General features: G+C 40.8%; 1 protein-coding gene and 2 long non-coding RNA genes across 4 annotated transcripts; all 3 read left to right on the top strand.

Moving 5' to 3' along the window:
* Positions 1-6,128: 6,128 nt before the first annotated feature.
* On the top strand, positions 6,129-10,581 carry LOC141729793 (uncharacterized). The gene is made up of 3 exons (XM_074545519.1): positions 6,129-6,172; positions 7,751-8,355; positions 9,662-10,581. Exons 1-3 carry the CDS (start codon positions 6,129-6,131, stop codon positions 10,078-10,080), a joined length of 1,068 nt encoding a protein of 355 aa, XP_074401620.1. The 3' UTR covers positions 10,081-10,581.
* Positions 10,582-10,601: 20 nt separating this feature from the next.
* On the top strand, positions 10,602-16,026 carry LOC141729798 (uncharacterized). The gene is made up of 4 exons (XR_012581220.1): positions 10,602-13,308; positions 13,927-13,990; positions 14,692-14,767; positions 14,886-16,026. It is a non-coding gene; the product is annotated as an uncharacterized LOC141729798 (long non-coding RNA).
* A 1,298-nt stretch (positions 16,027-17,324) lies between these two features.
* Positions 17,325-27,109, top strand: LOC141729797 (uncharacterized). 2 transcript variants are annotated; one of them, XR_012581219.1, is made up of 4 exons: positions 17,325-22,182; positions 23,766-23,830; positions 24,449-24,512; positions 25,197-27,109. It is a non-coding gene; the product is annotated as an uncharacterized LOC141729797 (long non-coding RNA). The 2 variants fall into 2 exon arrangements; XR_012581218.1 differs by lacking the exon at positions 17,325-22,182 and adding an exon at positions 22,259-23,240.
* The last annotated feature ends 807 nt before the right edge of the window (positions 27,110-27,916 follow it).

Genomic DNA, 27,916 nt, shown 5'->3' with positions numbered 1-27,916 from the left:
CATATATGCTAAATAAAACTTGCAGATTTATTTAAGAATTGTTTCTGTTCGTTCTTTTTTGTGCTTCTGTGCTTAGAAAACATCCCTATAAAATCAGTTCAATTCATCAGTTGAACCTTTGTTTGCAGACCCTCACTGAGCAGAATTTGTTGCAGACTCAGTGCACGCTGCGCTGGAGTGTGAGGAGCTCAGTGCACTGCCGGGAGTGTGAGGAGCTCATGTGTGCTACTTTTTGCTTTAGGACGCTCTAAGGTATTTATTCCTTTTGGGATACATGATGAGAATTCCCAAGAGAGGTAGTTATAAGGTATGATATTGGGAAAAAAGCCTGTGTGGTTGGAATGTTGTTGTTGTCAAAAGTTAATTTTTTCTTAGCCAGTAGTTAGCTTTTTGCTTTATTTTTGTGGTAGCAGTATTTTATTGTTTAAAAAATTGCTTCAAAATAACTTCGGTGGCTGGCCATCGGTACCTTGTTCAGATTTGCCTATTTGCTTGTAGCTAAAAAGTTCACATCTTGTTTATCATTCTATTTAAGAAACTGCTGCCCAGCCAACTAATAACTGAACATCTATCTGTCTGGGACACGGGGAGAGGATTTAGGTAATGTCTTTGTTTCCAGAAAAAAGTTCCTGTGTAGTTTCTAAATAGAGGAGAGGGGGGTGAAGACTCGGGGCTCTGATGCCGTTGGGGCACCCCAAGGTCCCCAGGAGAGGGAGCCCCACTGGGGTGCAGGAGCAGGTGTGTTCTCATGTGATATAGAATAAATTATAAATATAAATATGAAAATTATAATCATGAAAATATTTTTTTAAATAGCTAAATAAAGCAGGTTGTTTTTATTTGTCAATAGGCAGGGTTTTGATTATAAAAATTATAAATACTAACAATATAAATGTAGAAATCTAAGTACAGGAATATATCATAAATAAATACAGATATATATATAAAGTTAGTTGTAGCAGTAGATATGACACATAATATAAATAATAATTTAAATACATTTCTAGAACTTTACATATATTATATATAATTAGTACACTGCATCAAAAGAAACTATAAATATGAATGGGAATATAATTATACTAAGTATAAAAATATTTCAATCTCGTTTAAAAGAAGGTTGTTTTTTGTATTTATTTGGTTAGAGACGGGGTTTTTATTTGGAATAATAGAAGTATTATAGAAGTATAAATCTAAATATAGAAATATACAATCTATAGAGAAAGATATTTGTAAAAACACGAGCGAACGACGCCTCCTTCGGCCGAATGGAACGAGCTCAGCCGAAGCAAGGCGAGACCGGCCGAACCTGACGGCCTCGAGCGAACCGAGGCCAGGCTTGCGAGGCTGCCTGAACGGAGCCGAGCTCAGGCGAACCGAGCCCGCTGCTCTCGTGCGCGCTAATTAGCGCGAGTGCGGTCACCGCCTAATGAGCCCCACTAGGGGCAGAGCCGGGGGATCCAGTCCACATGGGAGCTTTTTTGGGCTTGATGTCCCTTTCAGATGTTGCGTTGTCAGTGCGGTCCCCTCAGTCTCAGCGCTGGGGACGACTCCCAAGGTCAGGGCGAGAGGGGCTCCGCATCTCTGCAGGCTCAGCACTTGGCTCCTCACATCCAGACATCTCTCAATTCGTAATTGGCTCGTTGTTTTTGGGGTTTTCTCGTTGCATTTCGAGTCGGGGTCCCACAAAGCATTCTGGACTTTGGAGTCACTTTGCATAACCCCCCCCACCCTCTCAGGTGTCTTCCCTATGTTGTAAGAGAGCACAGCCTCGGGGGAAGGGTCCACCGCACCCAGCCAGGCTTTTTACTAATACAAAAGAAGAGATAAGCCTCAACGACCCGGTATTACAATAACAAAGCACTAAGTATCCTGGCAGAGACCGACCTGATGGCGTCCCTGCAACTCCCTCTCACAAAAAAAATATTAACTGAATTTTTGTTCATAACATGAGCCTTGAGGTGAGCGTGTATCATTGCCGGCTTGGGATTGAATGAAATGCACTAAGTAAACCAGCGCTGGGAAGGGAGGCAGGGAAAGCCTCTCTTAACGTTTACCAATTCTTCCGTCAAACTCATCACGGCAGGACAGGGTGAAGACTGAAAGTGTAAGAAGATGTGGAGGGAAACAGAGAATCTGACAGGAGCATCGAACGCACAAGTGCACGAATTTCGCTTTTGCTTGGATGTAAACTCAGAAGTTGTAAGGAATTTGGGAAAGGGACATTTCAGAAGGAGAAGGAGGAGAAGAAGTTGTTGTTACAGTCCTGGCAAAATCTTTTGTTCTAGCTAATAAAAGAAGTTAGTTTAGAAAACAAAAAGAAAAAAAAATGTAGTTTTTCTTTACTTGACTATTATATTCATTGGTGGTATATGGTGTGTTGTTTAATTTCTTGGTATGATTAACTCAGTGTAAGTTGTTTTTTGAGTGAACTAACTTTCTGGATGGGTTGGTTTGTATTTGAGGCAGGATTGATTTCAATAGGTTTCTTTCATAGACTTCTGATAGGTATTACTGGGGTTTTGGTTTTGTTTACTGTATGCATAAACATACAGCTTTGGTTGGGCCAGCTGGGCTGCCAGAGTTTGTGGGTGTGAATTTATTCGATAGCTTTTGTTAAATGCAGTGTTTAATTTTTGACAGGTTTTTCAATGTAGTGGTTTTAAGGTGGTTTTTAGAATTGATTGTATGGTTTGATGTTGTTTATAGTTGCTGTCCGGTAAGGGATGTGGTGTGAGTACTTGAACGTTATGGTTTTGGTTTTCCTAAGTTCCGTTTTCTTTCTGGTTCGATAGGTTTTTTTAGTTTTATTTTTGGTGCCAGGGGTATTCACGTGGTGGGTTTTTATAGGCAATATGTTTTTTAATTTGGGTAGTGATATTTTTTAGTATTTTAACAGTTTAGATTTTTTATTTTTATGCTTTGAATTAGTTTTCTTTTAATTTTAAATTAAGTTTTATAGATTATTGGTTTTTATTTGTGCATTAGCATAAAGGTAGAGCTTTGGGGGCTTCTTTTAGTACTGTTTAGGGTCAGTTGTACAGTTTTGAGTCTAGTGAGTTGGTTTGATTTAATTTTTAGTGGGTGTTTGTTTTTCTTAGCAGTTGTGTCATTTTCAAGGTGTATTGGAGGTTTTTGGGGTTTTTGAGATACTGGTTTAGGAGGACGTTTATGATGAGCATGTGCGCAGGTTTTGGGCTAGTTGAAGTGGGATTTAAAATTTATTTTGGGTTAGGTTTATTTGAGTGTTTATGAGGGTTCAATGTTGTGGGATGTTTGTTCCGTTAGTAATAAAAATAGGTTTTGTTTTGATGTGCTGCGATGGGATGAGCGTGTGCTGCGTGCCGGTGCTGACAAAGGTACGGTATTGTTGTGGCTTATTTATATGGTTTAATATAGAGATGAAAATAGAAATAAATATACATTTAAAAAGAAATATTACATTAGAGTGGTAAACATTAATATAGAGAACAGATACATATATAAAACTATAATTCATGGTATAGAATTGTAAGATATCATATGGATAAATGATAGTCTATTATATATATGCACAAAGATATATAAATATAGATTGTAAATATAAAAATACTTAAATATAGTTAAATTGGGGGTTTTATTAGGTTGTAGACCTGTTTTTATTAATAAATCATATAAATAGAAATAAAAATTCAGATACAAATATATAGGGAAATACAAATATCTATAAATATTGATATTAAATAAATCTAAGTAAAAGAAATGTACAATACAGAAATTTTCTATCTATGATTATATTAGAGGGCATTCTCCCTAAGATATATATATCTATGAATATAATGAATAAAAATTATCAATCTAAATATGATTATAATTTTGAAAGATAAAGTTACTTGTTAAATTTTAAATGTGGTTGAAATAAAGAAGTGTCCTTGGTTTTGATTTGGTTAGAGGCAGGAGTTTTATTTTAAATAATAGAAGTGTTATAGAAATGTGAATCTTAAGATAGAAATAGATAATAAATATATAAAGGGAGATTGCTAAACTATGACTACAAATTGAACTATAAATATAGGTAAGTAATATGAAGAGTTGTAGTATAGAATATAAATAACATGATACGGCAATATAAATTATAAATGGGAATATAAATATAAAAATAGGTAACTATAGTTTAAAAGAAAGGGAATTTTTGGCTTTTATTTAAGTAGAGGCAGGGGTTTTATTTTAAATAAGTGTTACAGAAGTAAAAATCTTGACACAGAAATATGTAATCAATGTATAAAAATATATAACTGCTCGCATCAGATGTAATGTAGAATATAAATTTATTTACAAATTGAGATTGATAAAGATAAATGTATAAGTAAGCAATATACATTAATGTACATTATAAATGCAAATAGGAATATAAAAATCAGACATAAGGATAAAACCTATTTAAATATTGTTTGAACGAAAGGGTTGGGTTTTTTTTTATTCTTACTGGGTTAGAGGCAGGGTTTTTATTTTAAATGATATGAATGTAGATATTATTGGTATATATTTCTCAATATTGAGATGTACAATCAAGATATAAATATATATATAAACACAAAATATAAGTAAATAGAGATAATAGGAAGAGATGTAATGGAGAATACAAATAACAGCATACGTAAGTATACATTTTAAATGTAAATGTGAATATGGACCTGAAAAACAGAATTTTAAAAAATATTGAAATACAGTTGAGAAGAAAGGGTTTTCTTTTTGGCTTTAACGTGGGTGGAGGCAGGGGTTTTATTTTAAATAATGGAAGTGCTACAGAAGTAAAAATCCTCACACAGAAAGATATAATAAATATATAAAGATCTGAATAAAAATACGAAAAAAAAATAGAAGTAATAGGAAGAGTTGTAACAGAGAATATAAATTTATAAATAAATGGGAAAATAGAAATGCAAAATCGAACACACATCAGTATAGAATTTAAATATAAATGTGGATCTAAATTTGAAAAATATTATTAAAAAAAAAAAATGAAATACAGTTGAAATGAAAGGGGTTTGTATTTGGCATGTATGGGTGGACGCAGGGGTTTTATTTTGAATCCTGCAAGTGTTAGAGAAGTAAAAATCCTAAGAGAAATGTATACTTCCAATGTAAAAATAGGTATATTTCGAGCGGGGCCGAATTGTTCGGAAGAGGCGAAGAGCCGAGTGTTGCCGAAAAGAGGCGACTGGAGCCGAAGAGCCGAGTGTGGCCGAACAGAGCCGACTTGAGCCGAAGAGCCGAGTGTAGCCGAAAACAGCCGAGTTTACACCAAGAGCCGAGGATAGCCGACTGGAATCGATAGCCCGGGGTAGCCGACACTGGCCGCATTTAGACAATGCGCCGAATGTGACCGACTTTAGCCCAAGCGTGCCGAGTTCGGCCGAAGAGCCGAACCAAGCCGAATTGAGCCGAGTTTCATTAAACAGAACCGAACGACGCCGCAGCGCTCTCCCTGCAGGTCTCCGGGGCACACGGCAGGGGGCGCTGTATAAAGTAAGTATAAAATATCACCTATCTATAAGAAGGAATAAAAGCTCTATGTCATGTGCAGCAGTAGAAAATTTCAGGCTCCCAGGGAGTAAATAGTTTTCTTTACATCATTTTCGGTTTGCAGGTTTGTTTTACTGCCAGGTAGCCTGAAAGTTTCTACTGCTGCTTTTTTATTCTAAAGCTAGAAAGGAAAACCAAGATTAGACATACAGGGAAAGAAAGAAAGAAAAGGAAAACAAGAAAATAAGGAATGGAACTGAAAGGAAGAAAGAAAGAAAGAAGGATAGGAAGGCAGGAAGGAAGGAAGGCAGGCAGGCCAAAGGAAAAAAACGAAGGAGGGCAAGGAGAAAGACAGGGAAAAAAAAAAAAAAAAGACGAAAAAAAGAAAAAAAAAGACGAAAAAAAGAAAAAAAAAAGGATAAAGACTTCGAGATGCGCAAGAAAAAACCCAGAAAAAACCCCCAAGGTGGGCAAGAAGAAACGAAGAAAAGAACCCAAGAAATGCCAGAAAAAGTCAAGGAAAAAGGGAGGAAAAGCCCCAAGAAAGAAGGCAAGAAAGAGAGGCAGTAAAGGCCACAAAAATGCAAGAAAAAACCCAAGCAATGCCAGGAAAAGGTACGAAAATGGTTTTGCCAGGTGCGATCAAGGTGAGCGGGTTCAGTCTCAGGTACAGGAGATGAACAAGTGTCAGATTAGCTCGGGGCACTGCTGTGCAATGCAGCCGTGACAGGATTGATGTTTAAATACAGTTTAAATAAATTGGGGATTGTTTGGCTTTTATTGGGGTATAGGCTGGAGATTTCATAAAAGGTATAAAAATAGAAATCCAATTATATCCTATATATATCGATATCCAGAAATATTTAATATATGTAAATATACGTAAAAGAAATATATTGTGTAAAAAGAATATATCTATTATTATATAAAAAGGTATTCTCTCCAATCTATAAGATATCTATAAATATAATAAATGAAAATTACAAATGTAAATGTGAATACAATTATGACAAACAAAATTATTATTAAAATTTTAAGTGTGGTTTAAATAAAGGGGTGTCTTTGGTTTTTCTTTCCTTAGAGGCAGGGGTTTTATTTTAAATAATATAAGTACTATAGAAATCTAAACCGGCATAGAGAAATATATAATAAAAATCTAAAGTTGTAATGCTATACTATGAATTTAAAAACAAATAGAAATAGAAATCTATGTTAGTAACATGAAGAGATGTAATATACAATATAGTAAATATTATACAGTAATATAAATTCTAAATCTAAAAGCGAATATAAATATGACAAATAGATGATGGGGGCTCGGAGCAGCCCAGGTGTGAGTGTGAGGATGATGAGGGCTCGGAGCAGCCCAGGTGTGAGTGTGAGGATGATGAGGGGCTCGGAGCAGCCCAGGTGTGAGCTGTGAGGATGATGAGGGGCTCGGAGCAGCCCAGGTGTGAGCTGTGAGGATGATGAGGGGGTGGCTCTTGCCGGGGCGAGGCGGTTTTAACGGGGGGAGAGTTTGCCTCTGTACATTTTTGCACGGAGCTGCTGAGTGGAGGGGATTATGGGGCTCTCCCGGCGCTGTCTCACGGAAGGACTGCGAGAGCTTCTCCCAGGGTCGGCGGAAACACCCGGATTCGGGCTTGGATACGTCCAAGCATCGCTTAAAGGAGGTGCCGAGGGACGAATCTTTGTGCCGGGGAGCAGCAGCCGAACAGGTGAGCCCGTGTGCGTTTGGAGCGGGGAATTTTGTCCTTCCCCTTTGCAATTTCATCTTGCCAGTCCCTCCCCGCTTCCCCAGGAACAAAAGTGCAGCTTATGAGGACGAAAGGGATTAAGGAGAAGGACGCAGCTCCTCTTCTTTTATTGTCTGCGTTTGAACTGAGGGGATCCCTCTTCACTTGTGGTTTTAAGGGCGTTGATTGCAGGAAAAGCTGCCTTTTCCAGGCTGTTGGGGGTATCCCGGGGGTGACAGGGAATCCCTGCGTTCTATTTGAAGGGGAATGGGAAAAGTATTCTTGTGGTGTTATGGGTTTGGTTTGAAGGCAGCCACCCCATTTTCATCACCCTAGGGTTGAAATGGAGGGGGCAGCCGTGGTGTCCCTCCTTTTCAAGGCTTTGAATGGAGGTGGAAATGGCCCTTTGCCATCAGTCGAAGGCTTTCATTTGAGGAGCGCCCCTTCTTTTGTGCTCTCGTAGGGGACGAACGTGAAGGGGAGAGGACACTTCTTTGCCCTTGTTGAAGGGAGGCGAGCCCCGCCTGCGGCGTCAGTTTCGGGCTTCGGTTGCGGGAAGCTGCAGCTGTGGCAGCGTTTGCAGGGCTGCAAGGGGGCCGTGCCGCTGCATGGGAGGGCGCTTGTGGTGGCCGCGGCCCGGGCCGGAACGTTGCCGCTCGGGAGCGGCGCTGGCACGGCCCGGGCAGCTGCCGGGGCGCACGGGGGATTTGGCGCGGCCGGGCCGGCCAAGGGCGGCAGAGGCGGCGCGGGCGCTGCTGCGGCGGCCCGGGCGGTGCCGGCCGCTCCGTCCGCTCCGGGCGCGGGGCTCGGGCGCCGCCGCCACCCCCGGGCCCGGTGCCGGCCCCGCCGGGCAGGGGCAGCGGGCGCGGCTCTCCGGGCCGGCGCCGGCCCCGCGTGCCGGAGGAGCCGCCGGAGGAGCCGCTCTCCTGGCGGGAGCCGCGCTCCGTCCGGGGCCGGCAGCGAGCGCGGCCTTCGGCTGCTCGCAGTGCTGGGGCGGTGCCGCGGTTCGGAGGCGCTTTTTCGGCATTGATTGCATCGCTGTGTTCGGTTGGCAGCGGGTGTACGCTAAGGGCTGCGGTGTTCTTCCTGAGTGGTGCCGGTGGGGATGATAAAGGTTCGTTTCGGATTGGGTTTCGTAGTCGGATATGTTTTTTTTGCCGGGGTATTATGTTTAGAAAGGCGCGCAATGGTTTTTACGGGTCGTAGCGCGAAGCAGCGGTTCGGATTTTAATTCTGTTGAGGTGGCTTTTATTGGCGTGAGCGGGTAGTGTTTGTTTCGGTGGGCTTTTGAGGTAGTGTCGTGTCGTTCATAGCAGCGCGTTTTTGATCTCGCGAATTGCATGTGTGTTTATCGTCTTCCAGGGCTTTTATTTATTTGGTTTGTTTGATTGTAGTGTATGTTTTATGGTTGCGGTAATTTGGGAGACATTGTTTATGGTTACGTTTGTCTTTAGGCTTTGTGTTTGTTTCTAGGTGTTATTTTTATTTTGATAGCTTGAGGCACTATGGGTTTATTCAGTTGGGAATAATATTTTTGTTGCAGATTTAAGTTTTTTTGGGTTTTGGGATTATTCTTGTTGGTGGTTTCTTCATTTTCTTTTATTGTTGTTGTCTTTTAATGTATTTGAGTATTGTTTCTCAGGGTTTTTTTTGGGAACATGGGTATTTATATGGTGGGTTTTTAAAGTATGTTTTTACTAGGGTAGTTAATTTCTTAATTTTTAGCGGTTGAGATGTTTTCCATTTTGTTAATTAGTTCAGTTTTTAAAGTTATTTTTACAGAGGATTGGTTATTCTTTGAGTTAGTGTAGAGGTAGAATTTTGTCTTTTTTTTTTTTTTTTTAGTAACGTTCAGGGTGAGTGGCACTGTCTGGAGTTTAGAAGATTGGTTTGACTTTTTTTTAGTACCCTTTGTAATTTGCTCTGTGTGTTTCTATAGGGTTTTCTTTTGGTTCCATTTTTCGGTCGTGATGAGAATTGTTATTGACAAGAGTGTTCTTTGTTTTTTCTCTGACGCTTGTTTGGATGTTCGGGTGTCTCGATGTTTTTGGAAGATATTGGTGGGAATTTAATGCTGTTTGTTCTGTCATTTCATTTAGGAATTGGATTTTAAATACACAATTATAACTCTCACTATATTGAAACAAAAGAAATAGATGTGCAGAAATGGGAATGAGCCAACGTTATTTTTATATATTCGGTCAATTTTTAAAATTTAACATGGAACATAAGTCATTATATGTTGCAATTAGTTATTCTATTTTTAATAGAGCATTGTGTATGTATACAGATATATGAATAGAGAATATAAATGGAAATACAACCCAAACACAAATGCAAATATAGAAATGTATTGCAACTATATGCAGATATATAAAAAATTAGTAATAAATTCCCGTCCCCCGCCTCTATGGTTTCAGGATGGCGGAGACAATTTCCGGTCCTCCGAGCTGCCGTCTCTATGGTTTCAACGTGCCAGAAGGGTTTTCCGGTCGTCCCGTCCCTTCTCTCTATGGTTTCAAGATGGCGGAGGCAATTTCCGGTCCTCCCAGCTGCCGTCTCTATGGTTTCAACGTGCCAGAAGGGTTTACGCGGTCGTCCCGTCCCTTCTCTCTATGGTTACAAGATGGCGGAGACAATTTCCGGTCCTCCTAGCTGCCGTCTCTATGGTTTCAACGTGCCAGAAGGGTTTATCCGGTCGTCCCGTCCCTTCTCTCTATGGTTTCAAGAAGGCGGAGACAATTTCCAGTCCTCCCAGCTGCCGTCTCTATGGTTTCAACGTGCCAGAAGGGTTTATCCGGTCGTTTTTATTTGGTTAGAGGCAGGAGTTTTATTTTAAATAATAGAAGTGTTATAGAAATGTGAATCTTAAGATAGAAATAGATAATAAATATATAAAGGGAGATTGCTAAACTATGACTACAAATTGAACTCTAAATATAGGTAAGTAATATGAAGAGTTGTAGTATAGAATAGAAATAACATGATACGGCAATATGAATTATAAATGGGAATATAAATATAAAAATAGGTAAGTATAGTTTAAAAGAAAGGGAATTTTTTGGCTTTTATTTAAGTAGAGGCAGGGGTTTTATTTTAAATAGGTGTTACAGCAGTAAAAATCTTGACGCAGAAATATGTAATCAATGTATACAAATATGTATAAAAATATATAACTGCTCGCATCAGATGTAATGTAGAATATAAATTTATTTACAAATTGAGATTGATAAAGATAAATGTATAAGTAAGCAATATACATTAATGTACATTATAAATGCAAATAGGAATATAAAAATCAGACATAAGGATAAAACCTATTTAAATATTGTTTGAAAGAAAGGGTTGGGGTTTTTTTTATTCTTACTGGGTTAGAGGCAGGGTTTTTATTTTAAATGATATGAATGTAGATATTATTGGTATATATTTCTCAATATTGAGATATACAATCAAGATATAAATATATATATAAACACAAAATATAAGTAAATAGAGATAATAGGAAGAGATGTAATGGAGAATACAAATAACAGCATACGTAAGTATACATTTTAAATGTAAATGTGAATATGGACCTGAAAAACAGAATTTTAAAAAATATTGAAATACAGTTGAGAAGAAAGGGTTTTCTTTTTGGCTTTAACGTGGGTGGAGGCAGGGGTTTTATTTTAAATAATGGAAGTGCTACAGAAGTAAAAATCCTCACACAGAAAGATATAATAAATATATAAAGATCTGAATAAAAATACGAAAAAAAATAGAAGTAATAGGAAGAGTTGTAACAGAGAATATAAATTTATAAATAAATCGGAAAATAGAAATGCAAAATCGAACACACATCAGTATAGAATTTAAATATAAATGTGGATCTAAATTTGAAAAATATTATTAAAAAAAAAATGAAATACAGTTGAAATGAAAGGGGTTTGTATTTGGCATGTATGGGTGGACGCGGGGGTTTTATTTTGAATCCTGCAAGTGTTAGAGAAGTAAAAATCCTAAGAGAAATGTATACTTCCAATGTAAAAATAGGTATATTTCGAGCGGGGCCGAATTGTTCGGAAGAGGCGAAGAGCCGAGTGTTGCCGAAAAGAGGCGACTGGAGCCGAAGAGCCGAGTGTGGCCGAACAGAGCCGACTTGAGCCGAAGAGCCGAGTGTGGCCGAAAACAGCCGAGTTTACACCAAGAGCCGAGGATAGCCGACTGGAATCGATAGCCGAGGGTAGCCGACACTGGCCGCATTTAGACAATGCGCCGAATGTGACCGAGTTTCGTCCAAGCGTGCCGAGTTCGGCCGTAGAGCCGAACTGAAACGAGTTTAGACCAAGAGCCGAACCAAGCCGAATTGAGCCGAGTTTCTTGAAACAGAACCGAAGGACGCCGCAGCGCTCTCCCTGCAGGTCTCCGGGGCACACGGCAGGGGGCGCTGTATAAAGTAAGTATAAAATATCAACTATCTATAAGAAGAAATAAAAGCTCTATGTCATGTGCAGCAGTAGAAAATTTCAGGCTCCCAGGGAATAAATAGTTTTCTTTACATCATTTTCGTTTTGCAGGTTTTTTTTACTCCCAGGTAGCCTGAAAGTTTCTACTGCTGCTTTTTTATTCTTAAGCTAGAAAGGAAAACCAAGATCAGAAACAGAAGAAAAGGGAAGGAAAGGAAAGGAATCAGGAGCACCAGAGGGAAGGGAAGGGGTGAAAAGCAGAGTGAAAAAAGAAAAAAGAGTTGGAGCGAAAAAGAGAGGGCATTCGGGAGGAGCGTTGCTGCCTCAGGTCCTTCCCCGCCCAGGGGCGAAGGACCCGTTTGATGCCCGGGAGGGACTGCAGCTCCCGGTGGCGGAGGACGGAGCAGTGGCTGTCAGCCCGAGACTACAACTCCCGGCAGGCCCTGCTGCCGGCGAGGCGTGTGACGCAACGGCTGGCGCGGCACCGGAGTGGCTGGCGTGCCAGGCGGCCGCGCGGGGCTGTGCGCGGGCAGCTCCCGGCGCCGCGGCGGCGACGCCGGAGGGGCGAAACCTCCGTCTGGCCGCCCGCACGGAGCTGAGCAGCGCGGAAGGGGCGTCGGCCCGGTTCTTCGGCCTTACTGAGCGGTAGCGATGGCGGAGGGCGAGGCGGTGCTTTGCTGCCGCGGGCCGGGAGCTGCAGGAGCCGCCCCGGGCGAGCGGCGCCGGGCGCTCCCGCGGTCCCGGTGGGGCGGCTGCCCTCAGGCTGGCGGAGGCGCAGCAGCCCCCGAGCTGCAGCCGTCTCCCTCGGGCTGCTGCCGGTGCTGCGGGCGGAGGCGGCTCCGCCGCGTGTTGGGCGTTGCGAGCAGAGAGCGCTGCGATATCGCCGGAATGACTGGGCTGCTGCCTGCGCTAGTGCTCGAGGCTCTTTCTGCCATGCAAACGGATGGAGCGGCGCTGAGCGGTAAAGCCAGAGATGGCCGGGAGAATGCCCAGCGCAGGGAGCAGGCGGGCTGTATCCTTCCGATGGCACAGGTGCGATCTGCAAACTCATCCCCTTCTGCCCCTGCCCTCCCCAGCCCCAGGGAAAGTGCTTTCCAGCATTGTCGGGCTTCTGAAAGACAAAACTTGTGATTTGACACTAGCATCCAGAAAAGCTTTCTGTCTAGATTAGCAAATGCCTAAATTGTTCTTGGTTACATCCCATGACTGGTTTTAGGCAGTGACTTTATAGTGCTTTTAGGATTTTCTTGTACAAAGGTGAGAAAATAGGCAGGTCTGATAGTGGTTTCACTTTTTTTCTACTTCACGTTCCATGAGATTCTTTTATCCAAGCACTTGTTTTAAAATTGTACTGTAGGCGTTTATGGTTCACTTTTTTTTTCTTTGCAGCACCCGTGACTTTTTTTTTTCCTCTAAATCGGGAGTAAATATAGCTGAGTAAAATGACCTTGGTTTTCTTCTTTCTTTTTCAACTGAGTTGTTTTTATTAAAAATCCTATTTGCCTATAGAAAAAGTGGGTATGTCCTGTAATATATCCTAGCTTTTCTTGTTTGCAGGGTACTCAGAAAATATGTCTCCCTTAGAGTCCCACAGAAACGTTCTCAGTGCGATCTCTATCAAGGTATGCATTTACAAATAAGTGATCCCTTTAGATATTTGACTGTGTACCTTTTCCTGTAATTCAGAGCTTTCGTTCTGTGCCTTTTATGATAAACCTATAAAGCATGTAAAAATGGTTTTGCACGTCTTAATCGTTGCAGGCAGCACTAAGTGGATTTAGAGCCTGTTCTTGACCAGACAAAGGGAAAAAGTGTGACTTTGATGCTGAACTTGTCATTTTTCATTGGACTTGTCTTTAGTTATTTAGGAATAGAGAGAACTAGAAAAAGAGAGAAATAGAATTGGTTACTGAGCACTCCTCAAATGCTCACCGTGATTCAGTGCAGAGCCGAAGTGAAGGGTGATGGAACAGAGCTCTGTGCTTTAGAAGGAAATAAATTTAAACCTGACCTCCACACAGTGTCTCACTAACTTCTGTTGTTTTAAAATACAAAATACGTTTAGGAAGTGTTGGAAGTTAGTATTTTGGGAAAGAAATGGCAGTTCCACAGAACATTGCATTTAACAGAGGCTCTCGGAACGATTCATGTTGTAACTGCTGTCACTGCAATCGGTTGGTGGTTCAGCCTTGAAATGTGCACTTGCCCTTCTATAAAGCACTGTTTTGTTTGCCTTTCAGTGCTATGAGTCTTGATAAATTGGAGAAGAGCCCAAGAGAAGTTTTTCATCCCTTGATATAAAAGGTAGGAAGTGACTTTTTTTGGTTTGGTTCTTTTTCTTTATTATTTTCTGGAAATAAAAGTAATTAAGTATAGGTACGACTGGTTTGTTTCTTCCAGTAGCAGGTGATAATAATAGTAGTAGTAATAGTAAAAATAATAATAGAAATAATAATAATAATAGTAACGTAATACTACTGAAACTGTCTTTATCCATTGAACTGGCCATTTCAAATCAAAACTTGTAAACACAAATCAAACCATCATCCTTGTAGAATCTTTCACAGCAGTGGGCTAAAGATCCTGGTTTTGTTGACAGGATTTATCGGTTCTGGAAGAACAAGAGGGAAGTACAAGCCTAACTACTTCTAGCTCACAGACCCGCCCAGTGAATACAGCTTTGTATTTTGATGGGCTTGTGATGACTTTGAAATCGATTCCTCATTACAGTAAAAAAAAAAAAAATGTTTTTTTGAACGTGACAGCAGAAATAACTTTCAGTACCAACTTAATAATAATAGATCACCAATTTAAGTTAAAAATTCATGCTATACTATCAGAATTTAAAGGTAAAATATTATGTATGAGGTGATGGTATAAAGTGTACGTTCTAATGTGTAGGATGTATGCAGAGATACATACATACCTGAAAGTCCTTAGAGGAAACAAATTTTTATGTCTGCTGTTTGACTGTTTATCATGCAATATTTGGTTTTATTTCCCAGGGATCGGTGAATTTTAACTTTGGAGTCCTCTGTGCTAAGGATGCTCGGCTTACAGATGATGAAATGTTCAGTAATGGTGAGTTTTTCACCTTCTCTTTAGTTGCTATGCTGATCTGAATAAGAAAAAAACAAAAGCAAGAGAAAAAAAAAGGATGGTTTATTATTTTTTTACGCTGTTATGTTTGTTTCCTCAGTATTTGCTGCAGCTCTGCTTACCCAAACTTTGGGTTCCTTCTGTCCCACTGGGAGTCGCCCGATTTGGTTGCATCTGGTGAAACTCACCCTGAGACCTTGGAGAACCAGCTCAAACTACGTGAGAGCCATTTGCAGTTCTCTCCAGACACCTGGAGAATGGGTGATGCTTCTGAGGATCTGGCAAGTGTACTTCTATCAAAACTCAGTCTGTGAAATTTCTGGGGAAAACCCTTCTGTGTACCGAAGGGTTCAAACTCTGGTGAGGATCCAGTTATCAGGTGCTCACCTGGATGGTTCCAGCTCTTAAAGTGAACACTTGTACTCTTGCCCTGTAGTTTATATCTATTGTATTTTTGTTATTTTGCAAGATTTCACGGCTTTGCAAAATATTGTGCATTTGACTCTTTGGAACCTGTCAGATCGTTCTTTGGTGCAGCACCACCTCATGGGACACTTGGCTGCTGTCCTGAAGGGGTTGGTCGTAAATCCTGGAGGGTTTATAAGTCTTCTGTCCCCAGGGAGCTATCGTGCTTTGTTTGCTTTTGTTCTGTTTGTTAGGCGCTGCTTCTCACTGGAAGTATGAATTTCAAACTACCCTGTTCTTTTTTTAACTGTTTTCCTGGTTCTCTCCCTACGGCAGGGAAAGACTCTCGTGTCCTTGTCGTCAGGCTCGGTGCTGTCCAAGAAGATACAGAGACTAAAACAATCCTAAGAAGCAAAATATGACTGCAGGGAAAACAAGCTGGAGAGAACAAAAGGTGGTATTGTTATCCTTACCCTCTATTAGAAACATCCACTGTGCTTTGATGCTGGTAGCTGCCAGGGGCTTGTTAGCTCTTTGTAGGCAGGTGTGGGTGTTCACTTGTAGGTTTTTTCTCTGGACAAGTCAATTCAATCTTTGCTAAGCTTATATTTGCAGATTACTCTCTAGCACAGTCCAGCATGACATTTTTGAATGTTGTAAAAATACCATGTTACTTGGAAATTGCTAATGATGAGAAGCCTTAGGGAAAAAAGAAGATTTCAGGGTTGGAAGATGTGAGAAGAATTTTGTGGGGATGTTAGACTGAAATAAAGTGCACTTGAAGCTGGACTGGCATGCTGGCAGATCCCCTATTAAAGAGTAGTGCTTAAATTAACCTGGGGGTTGCCCATTGTTTCTGTAGAAATCAATGTTTCCTGGTCTTCAGAAGTAAGCTGCTTTGAAAAGCTGGAAGGTGCAGTATAGTGACAATCCCCGTGCTTTGGATTAAAAGTAGATTTCAGAAGGGTGATAGGCTTTTGTCTTTTCCTAGAAGTCAGTGTAATCCTATCGAGGAGTTTTTAATTCTGTGTTGCCATGTCATCCCTCAGAGCCCTGTCGTACTAATCGTCATACAGATACAAAACAAAAAATCAGACCCTGTCCCAGCCACTTGGAGCCCAGAACACGATTTCCTCGGGCTGCCATTTGTGCGCCATCGGTACTCACCACGGAAGCGAGCCGGGGATGTTGCAGCTGTTGGGAACAAACCGCTTCTCGTCACACAGAAATGGAATTCGGACGACGCCTCGGCCAGCCCCTCTCTGCCGTCGTCTCCTGAATCTGCAGCAGAGCAGTTCCAGTCCGTCCGGGTACGTGTAATCCAGCTCCTGACGATCTGAGCACACGGAGCAGCGCTCAGCTGCCGTGGGGGCTCAGGGAAGGCAGAGTGTGCATTGTCATCTTCCTGAACCTACAGACCAATCAAAGTGAGAAGCCACAGGGTGGAAATCACTCGCATATATGCTAAATAAAACTTGCAGATTTATTTAAGAATTATTACTGCTTGTTCTTTTTTGTGCTTCTGTGCTTAGAAAACATCCCTATAAAATCAGTTCAATTCATCAGTTGAACCTTTGTTTGCAGACCCTCACTGAGCAGAATTTGTTGCAGACTCAGTGCACGCTGCGCTGGAGTGTGAGGAGCTCAGTGCACTGCCGGGAGTGTGAGGAGCTCATGTGTGCTACTTTTTGCTTTAGGACGCTCTAAGGTATTTATTCCTTTTGGGATACATGATGAGAATTCCCAAGAGAGGTAGTTATAAGGTATGATATTGGGAAAAAAGCCTGTGTGGTTGGAATGTTGTTGTTGTCAAAAGTTAATTTTTTCTTAGCCAGTAGTTAGCTTTTTGCTTTATTTTTGTGGTAGCAGTATTTTATTGTTTAAAAAATTGCTTCAAAATAACTTCGGTGGCTGGCCATCGGTACCTTGTTCAGATTTGCCTATTTGCTTGTAGCTAAAAAGTTCACATCTTGTTTATCATTCTATTTAAGAAACTGCTGCCCAGCCAACTAATAACTGAACATCTATCTGTCTGGGACACGGGGAGAGGATTTAGGTAATGTCTTTGTTTCCAGAAAAAAGTTCCTGTGTAGTTTCTAAATAGAGGAGAGGGGGGTGAAGACTCGGGGCTCTGATGCCGTTGGGGCACCCCAAGGTCCCCAGGAGAGGGAGCCCCACTGGGGTGCAGGAGCAGGTGTGTTCTCATGTGATATAGAATAAATTATAAATATAAATATGAAAATTATAATCATGAAAATATTTTTTTAAATAGCTAAATAAAGCAGGTTGTTTTTATTTGTCAATAGGCAGGGTTTTGATTATAAAAATTATAAATACTAACAATATAAATGTAGAAATCTAAGTACAGGAATATATCATAAATAAATACAGATATATATATAAAGTTAGTTGTAGCAGTAGATATGACACATAATATAAATAATAATTTAAATACATTTCTAGAACTTTACATATATTATATATAATTAGTACACTGCATCAAAAGAAACTATAAATATGAATGGGAATATAATTATACTAAGTATAAAAATATTTCAATCTCGTTTAAAAGAAGGTTGTTTTTTGTATTTATTTGGTTAGAGACGGGGTTTTTATTTGGAATAATAGAAGTATTATAGAAGTATAAATCTAAATATAGAAATATACAATCTATAGAGAAAGATATTTGTAAAAACACGAGCGAACGACGCCTCCTTCGGCCGAATGGAACGAGCTCAGCCGAAGCAAGGCGAGACCGGCCGAACCTGACGGCCTCGAGCGAACCGAGGCCAGGCTTGCGAGGCTGCCTGAACGGAGCCGAGCTCAGGCGAACCGAGCCCGCTGCTCTCGTGCGCGCTAATTAGCGCGAGTGCGGTCACCGCCTAATGAGCCCCACTAGGGGCAGAGCCGGGGGATCCAGTCCACATGGGAGCTTTTTTGGGCTTGATGTCCCTTTCAGATGTTGCGTTGTCAGTGCGGTCCCCTCAGTCTCAGCGCTGGGGACGACTCCCAAGGTCAGGGCGAGAGGGGCTCCGCATCTCTGCAGGCTCAGCACTTGGCTCCTCACATCCAGACATCTCTCAATTCGTAATTGGCTCGTTGTTTTTGGGGTTTTCTCGTTGCATTTCGAGTCGGGGTCCCACAAAGCATTCTGGACTTTGGAGTCACTTTGCATAACCCCCCCCACCCTCTCAGGTGTCTTCCCTATGTTGTAAGAGAGCACAGCCTCGGGGGAAGGGTCCACCGCACCCAGCCAGGCTTTTTACTAATACAAAAGAAGAGATAAGCCTCAACGACCCGGTATTACAATAACAAAGCACTAAGTATCCTGGCAGAGACCGACCTGATGGCGTCCCTGCAACTCCCTCTCACAAAAAAAATATTAACTGAATTTTTGTTCATAACATGAGCCTTGAGGTGAGCGTGTATCATTGCCGGCTTGGGATTGAATGAAATGCACTAAGTAAACCAGCGCTGGGAAGGGAGGCAGGGAAAGCCTCTCTTAACGTTTACCAATTCTTCCGTCAAACTCATCACGGCAGGACAGGGTGAAGACTGAAAGTGTAAGAAGATGTGGAGGGAAACAGAGAATCTGACAGGAGCATCGAACGCACAAGTGCACGAATTTCGCTTTTGCTTGGATGTAAACTCAGAAGTTGTAAGGAATTTGGGAAAGGGACATTTCAGAAGGAGAAGGAGGAGAAGAAGTTGTTGTTACAGTCCTGGCAAAATCTTTTGTTCTAGCTAATAAAAGAAGTTAGTTTAGAAAACAAAAAGAAAAAAAAATGTAGTTTTTCTTTACTTGACTATTATATTCATTGGTGGTATATGGTGTGTTGTTTAATTTCTTGGTATGATTAACTCAGTGTAAGTTGTTTTTTGAGTGAACTAACTTTCTGGATGGGTTGGTTTGTATTTGAGGCAGGATTGATTTCAATAGGTTTCTTTCATAGACTTCTGATAGGTATTACTGGGGTTTTGGTTTTGTTTACTGTATGCATAAACATACAGCTTTGGTTGGGCCAGCTGGGCTGCCAGAGTTTGTGGGTGTGAATTTATTCGATAGCTTTTGTTAAATGCAGTGTTTAATTTTTGACAGGTTTTTCAATGTAGTGGTTTTAAGGTGGTTTTTAGAATTGATTGTATGGTTTGATGTTGTTTATAGTTGCTGTCCGGTAAGGGATGTGGTGTGAGTACTTGAACGTTATGGTTTTGGTTTTCCTAAGTTCCGTTTTCTTTCTGGTTCGATAGGTTTTTTTAGTTTTATTTTTGGTGCCAGGGGTATTCACGTGGTGGGTTTTTATAGGCAATATGTTTTTTAATTTGGGTAGTGATATTTTTTAGTATTTTAACAGTTTAGATTTTTTATTTTTATGCTTTGAATTAGTTTTCTTTTAATTTTAAATTAAGTTTTATAGATTATTGGTTTTTATTTGTGCATTAGCATAAAGGTAGAGCTTTGGGGGCTTCTTTTAGTACTGTTTAGGGTCAGTTGTACAGTTTTGAGTCTAGTGAGTTGGTTTGATTTAATTTTTAGTGGGTGTTTGTTTTTCTTAGCAGTTGTGTCATTTTCAAGGTGTATTGGAGGTTTTTGGGGTTTTTGAGATACTGGTTTAGGAGGACGTTTATGATGAGCATGTGCGCAGGTTTTGGGCTAGTTGAAGTGGGATTTAAAATTTATTTTGGGTTAGGTTTATTTGAGTGTTTATGAGGGTTCAATGTTGTGGGATGTTTGTTCCGTTAGTAATAAAAATAGGTTTTGTTTTGATGTGCTGCGATGGGATGAGCGTGTGCTGCGTGCCGGTGCTGACAAAGGTACGGTATTGTTGTGGCTTATTTATATGGTTTAATATAGAGATGAAAATAGAAATAAATATACATTTAAAAAGAAATATTACATTAGAGTGGTAAACATTAATATAGAGAACAGATACATATATAAAACTATAATTCATGGTATAGAATTGTAAGATATCATATGGATAAATGATAGTCTATTATATATATGCACAAAGATATATAAATATAGATTGTAAATATAAAAATACTTAAATATAGTTAAATTGGGGGTTTTATTAGGTTGTAGACCTGTTTTTATTAATAAATCATATAAATAGAAATAAAAATTCAGATACAAATATATAGGGAAATACAAATATCTATAAATATTGATATTAAATAAATCTAAGTAAAAGAAATGTACAATACAGAAATTTTCTATCTATGATTATATTAGAGGGCATTCTCCCTAAGATATATATATCTATGAATATAATGAATAAAAATTATCAATCTAAATATGATTATAATTTTGAAAGATAAAGTTACTTGTTAAATTTTAAATGTGGTTGAAATAAAGAAGTGTCCTTGGTTTTGATTTGGTTAGAGGCAGGAGTTTTATTTTAAATAATAGAAGTGTTATAGAAATGTGAATCTTAAGATAGAAATAGATAATAAATATATAAAGGGAGATTGCTAAACTATGACTACAAATTGAACTATAAATATAGGTAAGTAATATGAAGAGTTGTAGTATAGAATATAAATAACATGATACGGCAATATAAATTATAAATGGGAATATAAATATAAAAATAGGTAACTATAGTTTAAAAGAAAGGGAATTTTTGGCTTTTATTTAAGTAGAGGCAGGGGTTTTATTTTAAATAAGTGTTACAGAAGTAAAAATCTTGACACAGAAATATGTAATCAATGTATAAAAATATATAACTGCTCGCATCAGATGTAATGTAGAATATAAATTTATTTACAAATTGAGATTGATAAAGATAAATGTATAAGTAAGCAATATACATTAATGTACATTATAAATGCAAATAGGAATATAAAAATCAGACATAAGGATAAAACCTATTTAAATATTGTTTGAACGAAAGGGTTGGGTTTTTTTTTATTCTTACTGGGTTAGAGGCAGGGTTTTTATTTTAAATGATATGAATGTAGATATTATTGGTATATATTTCTCAATATTGAGATGTACAATCAAGATATAAATATATATATAAACACAAAATATAAGTAAATAGAGATAATAGGAAGAGATGTAATGGAGAATACAAATAACAGCATACGTAAGTATACATTTTAAATGTAAATGTGAATATGGACCTGAAAAACAGAATTTTAAAAAATATTGAAATACAGTTGAGAAGAAAGGGTTTTCTTTTTGGCTTTAACGTGGGTGGAGGCAGGGGTTTTATTTTAAATAATGGAAGTGCTACAGAAGTAAAAATCCTCACACAGAAAGATATAATAAATATATAAAGATCTGAATAAAAATACGAAAAAAAAATAGAAGTAATAGGAAGAGTTGTAACAGAGAATATAAATTTATAAATAAATGGGAAAATAGAAATGCAAAATCGAACACACATCAGTATAGAATTTAAATATAAATGTGGATCTAAATTTGAAAAATATTATTAAAAAAAAAAAATGAAATACAGTTGAAATGAAAGGGGTTTGTATTTGGCATGTATGGGTGGACGCAGGGGTTTTATTTTGAATCCTGCAAGTGTTAGAGAAGTAAAAATCCTAAGAGAAATGTATACTTCCAATGTAAAAATAGGTATATTTCGAGCGGGGCCGAATTGTTCGGAAGAGGCGAAGAGCCGAGTGTTGCCGAAAAGAGGCGACTGGAGCCGAAGAGCCGAGTGTGGCCGAACAGAGCCGACTTGAGCCGAAGAGCCGAGTGTGGCCGAAAACAGCCGAGTTTACACCAAGAGCCGAGGATAGCCGACTGGAATCGATAGCCCGGGGTAGCCGACACTGGCCGCATTTAGACAATGCGCCGAATGTGACCGAGTTTCGTCCAAGCGTGCCGAGTTCGGCCGTAGAGCCGAACTGAAACGAGTTTAGACCAAGAGCCGAACCAAGCCGAATTGAGCCGAGTTTCTTGAAACAGAACCGAAGGACGCCGCAGCGCTCTCCCTGCAGGTCTCCGGGGCACACGGCAGGGGGCGCTGTATAAAGTAAGTATAAAATATCAACTATCTATAAGAAGAAATAAAAGCTCTATGTCATGTGCAGCAGTAGAAAATTTCAGGCTCCCAGGGAGTAAATAGTTTTCTTTACATCATTTTCGTTTTGCAGGTTTTTTTTACTCCCAGGTAGCCTGAAAGTTTCTACTGCTGCTTTTTTATTCTTAAGCTAGAAAGGAAAACCAAGATCAGAAACAGAAGAAAAGGAAAGGAAAAGGAAAGGGAAGGAAAGGAAAGGAATCAGGAGCACCAGAGGGAAGGGAAGGGGTGAAAAGCAGAGTGAAAAAAGAAAAAAGAGTTGGAGCGAAAAAGAGAGGGCATTCGGGAGGAGCGTTGCTGCCTCAGGTCCTTCCCCGCCCAGGGGCGAAGGACCCGTTTGATGCCCGGGAGGGACTGCAGCTCCCGGTGGCGGAGGACGGAGCAGTGGCTGTCAGCCCGAGACTACAACTCCCGGCAGGCCCTGCTGCCGGCGAGGCGTGTGACGCAACGGCTGGCGCGGCACCGGAGTGGCTGGCGTGCCAGGCGGCCGCGCGGGGCTGTGCGCGGGCAGCTCCCGGCGCCGCGGCGGCGACGCCGGAGGGGCGAAACCTCCGTCTGGCCGCCCGCACGGAGCTGAGCAGCGCGGAAGGGGCGTCGGCCCGGTTCTTCGGCCTTACTGAGCGGTAGCGATGGCGGAGGGCGAGGCGGTGCTTTGCTGCCGCGGGCCGGGAGCTGCAGGAGCCGCCCCGGGCGAGCGGCGCCGGGCGCTCCCGCGGTCCCGGTGGGGCGGCTGCCCTCAGGCTGGCGGAGGCGCAGCAGCCCCCGAGCTGCAGCCGTCTCCCTCGGGCTGCTGCCGGTGCTGCGGGCGGAGGCGGCTCCGCCGCGTGTTGGGCGTTGCGAGCAGAGAGCGCTGCGATATCGCCGGAATGACTGGGCTGCTGCCTGCGCTAGTGCTCGAGGCTCTTTCTGCCATGCAAACGGATGGAGCGGCGCTGAGCGGTAAAGCCAGAGATGGCCGGGAGAATGCCCAGCGCAGGGAGCAGGCGGGCTGTATCCTTCCGATGGCACAGGTGCGATCTGCAAACTCATCCCCTTCTGCCCCTGCCCTCCCCAGCCCCAGGGAAAGTGCTTTCCAGCATTGTCGGGCTTCTGAAAGACAAAACTTGTGATTTGACACTAGCATCCAGAAAAGCTTTCTGTCTAGATTAGCAAATGCCTAAATTGTTCTTGGTTACATCCCATGACTGGTTTTAGGCAGTGACTTTATAGTGCTTTTAGGATTTTCTTGTACAAAGGTGAGAAAATAGGCAGGTCTGATAGTGGTTTCACTTTTTTTCTACTTCACGTTCCATGAGATTCTTTTATCCAAGCACTTGTTTTAAAATTGTACTGTAGGCGTTTATGGTTCACTTTTTTTTTCTTTGCAGCACCCGTGACTTTTTTTTTTCCTCTAAATCGGGAGTAAATATAGCTGAGTAAAATGACCTTGGTTTTCTTCTTTCTTTTTCAACTGAGTTGTTTTTATTAAAAATCCTATTTGCCTATAGAAAAAGTGGGTATGTCCTGTAATATATCCTAGCTTTTCTTGTTTGCAGGGTACTCAGAAAATATGTCTCCCTTAGAGTCCCACAGAAACGTTCTCAGTGCGATCTCTGTCAAGGTATGCATTTACAAATAAGTGATCCCTTTAGATATTTGACTGTGTACCTTTTCCTGTAATTCAGAGCTTGCGTTCTGTGCCTTTTATGATAAACCTATAAAGCATGTAAAAATGGTTTTGCACGTCTTAATCGTTGCAGGCAGCACTAAGTGGATTTAGAGCCTGTTCTTGACCAGACAAAGGGAAAAAGTGTGACTTTGATGCTGAACTTGTCATTTTTCATTTGACTTGTCTTTAATTATTTAGGAATAGAGAGAACTAGAAAAAGAGAGAAATAGAATTGGTTATTGAGCACTCCTCAAATGCTCACCGTGATTCAGTGCAGAGCCGAAGTGAAGGGTGATGGAACAGAGCTCTATGCTTTAGAAGGAAATAAATTTAAACCTGACCTCCACACAGTGTCTCACTAACTTCTGTTGTTTTAAAATACCAAATACGTTTAGGAAGTGTTGGAAGTTAGTATTTTGGGAAAGAAATGGCAGTTCCACAGAACATTGCATTTAACAGAGGCTCTCGGAACGATTCATGTTGTAACTGCTGTCACTGCAATCGGTTGGTGGTTCAGCCTTGAAATGTGCACTTGCCCTTCTATAAAGCACTGTTTTGTTTGCCTTTCAGTGCTATAAGTCTTGATAAATTGGAGAAGAGCCCAAGAGAAATTTTTCATCCCTTGATATAAAAGGTAGGAAGTGACTTTTTTTGGTTTGGTTCTTTTTCTTTGTTATTTTCTGGAAATAAAAGTAATTAAGTATAGGTACGACTGGTTTATTTCTTCCAGTAGCAGGTGATAATAATAGTAGTAGTAATAGTAAAAATAATAATAGAAATAATAATAATAGTAACGTAATACTACTTAAACTGTCTTTATCCATTGAACTGGCCATTTCAAATCAAAACTTGTAAACACAAATCAAACCATCATCCTTGTAGAATCTTTCACAGCAGTGGGCTAAAGATCCTGGTTTTGTTGACAGGATTTATCGGTTCTGGAAGAACAAGCCTAACTACTTCTAGCTCACAGACCCGCCCAGTGAATACAGCTTTGTATTTTGATGGGCTTGTGATGACTTTGAAATCAATTGCTCATTACAGTAAAAAAAAAATAATGTTTTTTTGAACGTGACAGCAGAAATAACTTTCAGTACCAACTTAATAATAATAGATCGCCAATTTAAGTTAAAAATTCATGCTATACTATCAAAATTTAAAGGTAAAATATTATGTATGAGGTGATGGTATAAAGTGTATGTTCTAATGTGTAGGATGTATACAAAGATACATACATACCTGAAAGTCCTTAGAGGAAACAAATTTTTATGTCTGCTGTTTGACTGTTTATTATACAATATTTGGTTTTATTTCCCAGGGATCGGTGAATTTTAACTTTGGAGTCCTCTATGCTAAGGATGCTCGGCTTACAGATGATGAAATGTTCAGTAATGGTGAGTTTTTCACCTTCTCTTTAGTTGCTATGCTGATCTGAATAAGAAAAAAACAAAAGCAAGAGAAAAAAAAAGGATGGTTTATTATTTTTTACGCTGTTACGTTTGTTTCCTCAGTATTTGCTGCAGCTCTGCTTACCCAAACTTTGGGTTCCTTCTGTCCCACTGGGAGTTGCCCAATTTGGTTGCATCTGGTGAAATTCACCCTGAGACCTTGGAGAACCAGCTCAAACTACGTGAGAGCCATTTGCAGTTCTCTCCAGACACCTGGAGAATGGGTGATGCTTCTGAGGATCTGGCAAGTGTACTTCTATCAAAACTCAGTCTGTGAAATTTCTGGGGAAAACCCTTCTGTGTACCGAAGGGTTCAAACTCTGGTGAGGATCCAGTTATCAGGTGCTCACCTGCATGGTTCCAGCTCTTAAAGCGAACACTTGTACTCTTGCCCTGTAGTTTATATCTATTGTATTTTTGTTATTTTGCAAGATTTCACGGCTTTGCAAAATATTGTGCATTTGACTCTTTGGAACCTGTCAGATCGTTCTTTGGTGCAGCACCACCTCATGGGACACTTGGCTGCTGTCCTGAAGGGGTTGGTCGTAAATCCTGGAGGGTTTATAAGTCTTCTGTCCCCAGGGAGCTATCGTGCTTTGTTTGCTTTTGTTCTGTTTGTTAGGCGCTGCTTCTCACTGGAAGTATGAATTTCAAACTACCCTGTTCTTTTTTTAACTGTTTTCCTGGTTCTCTCCCTACGGCAGGGAAAGACTCTCGTGTCCTTGTCGTCAGGCTCGGTGCTGTCCAAGAAGATACAGAGACTAAAAAAATCATAAGAAGCAAAATATGACTGCAGGGAAAACAAGCTGGAGAGAACAAAAGGTGGTATTGTTATCCTTACCCTCTATTAGAAACATCCACTGTGCTTTGATGTGGTAGCTGCCAGGGGCTTGTTAGCTCTTTGTAGGCAGGTGTGGGTGTTCACTTGTAGGTTTTTTCTCTGGACAAGTCAATTCAATCTTTGCTAAGCTTATATTTGCAGATTACTCTCTAGCACAGTCCAGCATGACATTTTTGAATGTTGTAAAAATACCATGTTACTTGGAAATTGCTAATGATGAGAAGCCTTAGGGGAAAAAGAAGATTTCAGGGTTGGAAGATGTGAGAAGAATTTTGTGGGGATGTGAGACTGAAATAAAGTGCACTTGAAGCTGGACTGGCATGCTGGCAGATCCCCTATTAAAGAGTAGTGCTTAAGTTAGCCTGGGGGTTGCCCATTGTTTCTGTAGAAATCAATGTTTCCTGGTCTTCAGAAGTAAGCTGCTTTGAAAAGCTGGAAGGTGCAGTATAGTGACAATCCGTGTGCTTTGGATTAAAAGTAGATTTCAGAAGGGTGACAGGCTTTTGTCTTTTCCTAGACGTCGATGTAATTCTGTCGAGGAGTTTTTAATTCTGTGTTGCCATGTCATCCCTCAGAGCCCTGTCGTACTAATCGTCATACAGATACAAAACAAAACATCAGACCCTGTCCCAGCCACTTAGAGCCCAGAACACGATTTCCTCGGGCTGCCATTTGTGTGCCATCGGTACTCACCACGGAAGCGAGCCGGGGATGTTGCAGCTGTTGGGAACAAACCGCTTCTCGTCACACAGAAATGGAATTCGGACGACGCCTCGGCCAGCCCCTCTCTGCCGTCGTCTCCTGAATCTGCAGCAGAGCAGTTCCAGTCCGTCCGGGTACGTGTAATCCAGCTCCTGACGATCTGAGCACATGGAGCAGCGCTCAGCTGACATGGGGGCTCAGGGAAGGCAGAGTGTGCATTGTCATCTTCCTGAACCTACGGACAAATCAAAGTGAGAAGCCACAGGGTGGAAATCACTCGCATATATGCTAAATAAAACTTGCAGATTTATTTAAGAATTATTACTGCTTGTTCTTTTTTGTGCTTCTGTGCTTAGAAAACATCCCTACAAAATCAGTTCAGTTCATCAGTTGAACCTTTGTTTGCAGACCCTCACTGAGCAGAATTTGTTGCAGACTCAGTGCACGCTGCACTGGAGTGTGAGGAGCTCAGTGCACTGCCGGGAGTGTGAGGAGCTCATGTGTGCTACTTTTTGCTTTAGGACGCTCTAAGGTATTTATTCCTTTTGGGATACATGATGAGAATTCCCAAGAGAGGTAGTTATAAGGTATGACATCGGGAAAAAAGCCTGTGTGGTTGGAATGTTGTTGTTGTCAAAAGTTAATTTTTCCTTCTTTCTTAGCCAGTAGTTAGCTTTTTGCTTTATTTTTGTGGCATCAGTATTTTATTGTTTAAAAAATTGCTTCAAAATAACTTCAGTGGTCGACCAGCAGTACCTAGTTCAGATTTGCCTATTTGCTTGTGTAACTAAAATGTTCACACCTTGTTTATCATTCTATTTAAGAAACTGCTGCCCAGCCAACTAATAACTGAATATCTATCTGTCTGGGACATGGGGACAGGATTTAGGTAAAGTCTTTTTTCCAGAAAAAAGTTCCAGTGTAGTTTCTAAACAGAGGAAAAGAGCGTGAAGACTCGGGGCTCTGATGCCGTTGGGGCACCCCAAGATCCCCAGGAGAGGGAGCCCCACTGGGGTGCAGGAGCAGGTGTGTTCTCATGTAATATAG

The sequence above is a fragment of the Zonotrichia albicollis genome, chromosome 8 (genome assembly GCF_047830755.1).
Source record: "Zonotrichia albicollis isolate bZonAlb1 chromosome 8, bZonAlb1.hap1, whole genome shotgun sequence".
In the NCBI taxonomy this organism is placed as follows: domain Eukaryota; kingdom Metazoa; phylum Chordata; class Aves; order Passeriformes; family Passerellidae; genus Zonotrichia; species Zonotrichia albicollis.
Note: the sequence above shows the minus strand (reverse complement) of the source record. Positions and strands in the feature narration are given on the sequence as shown.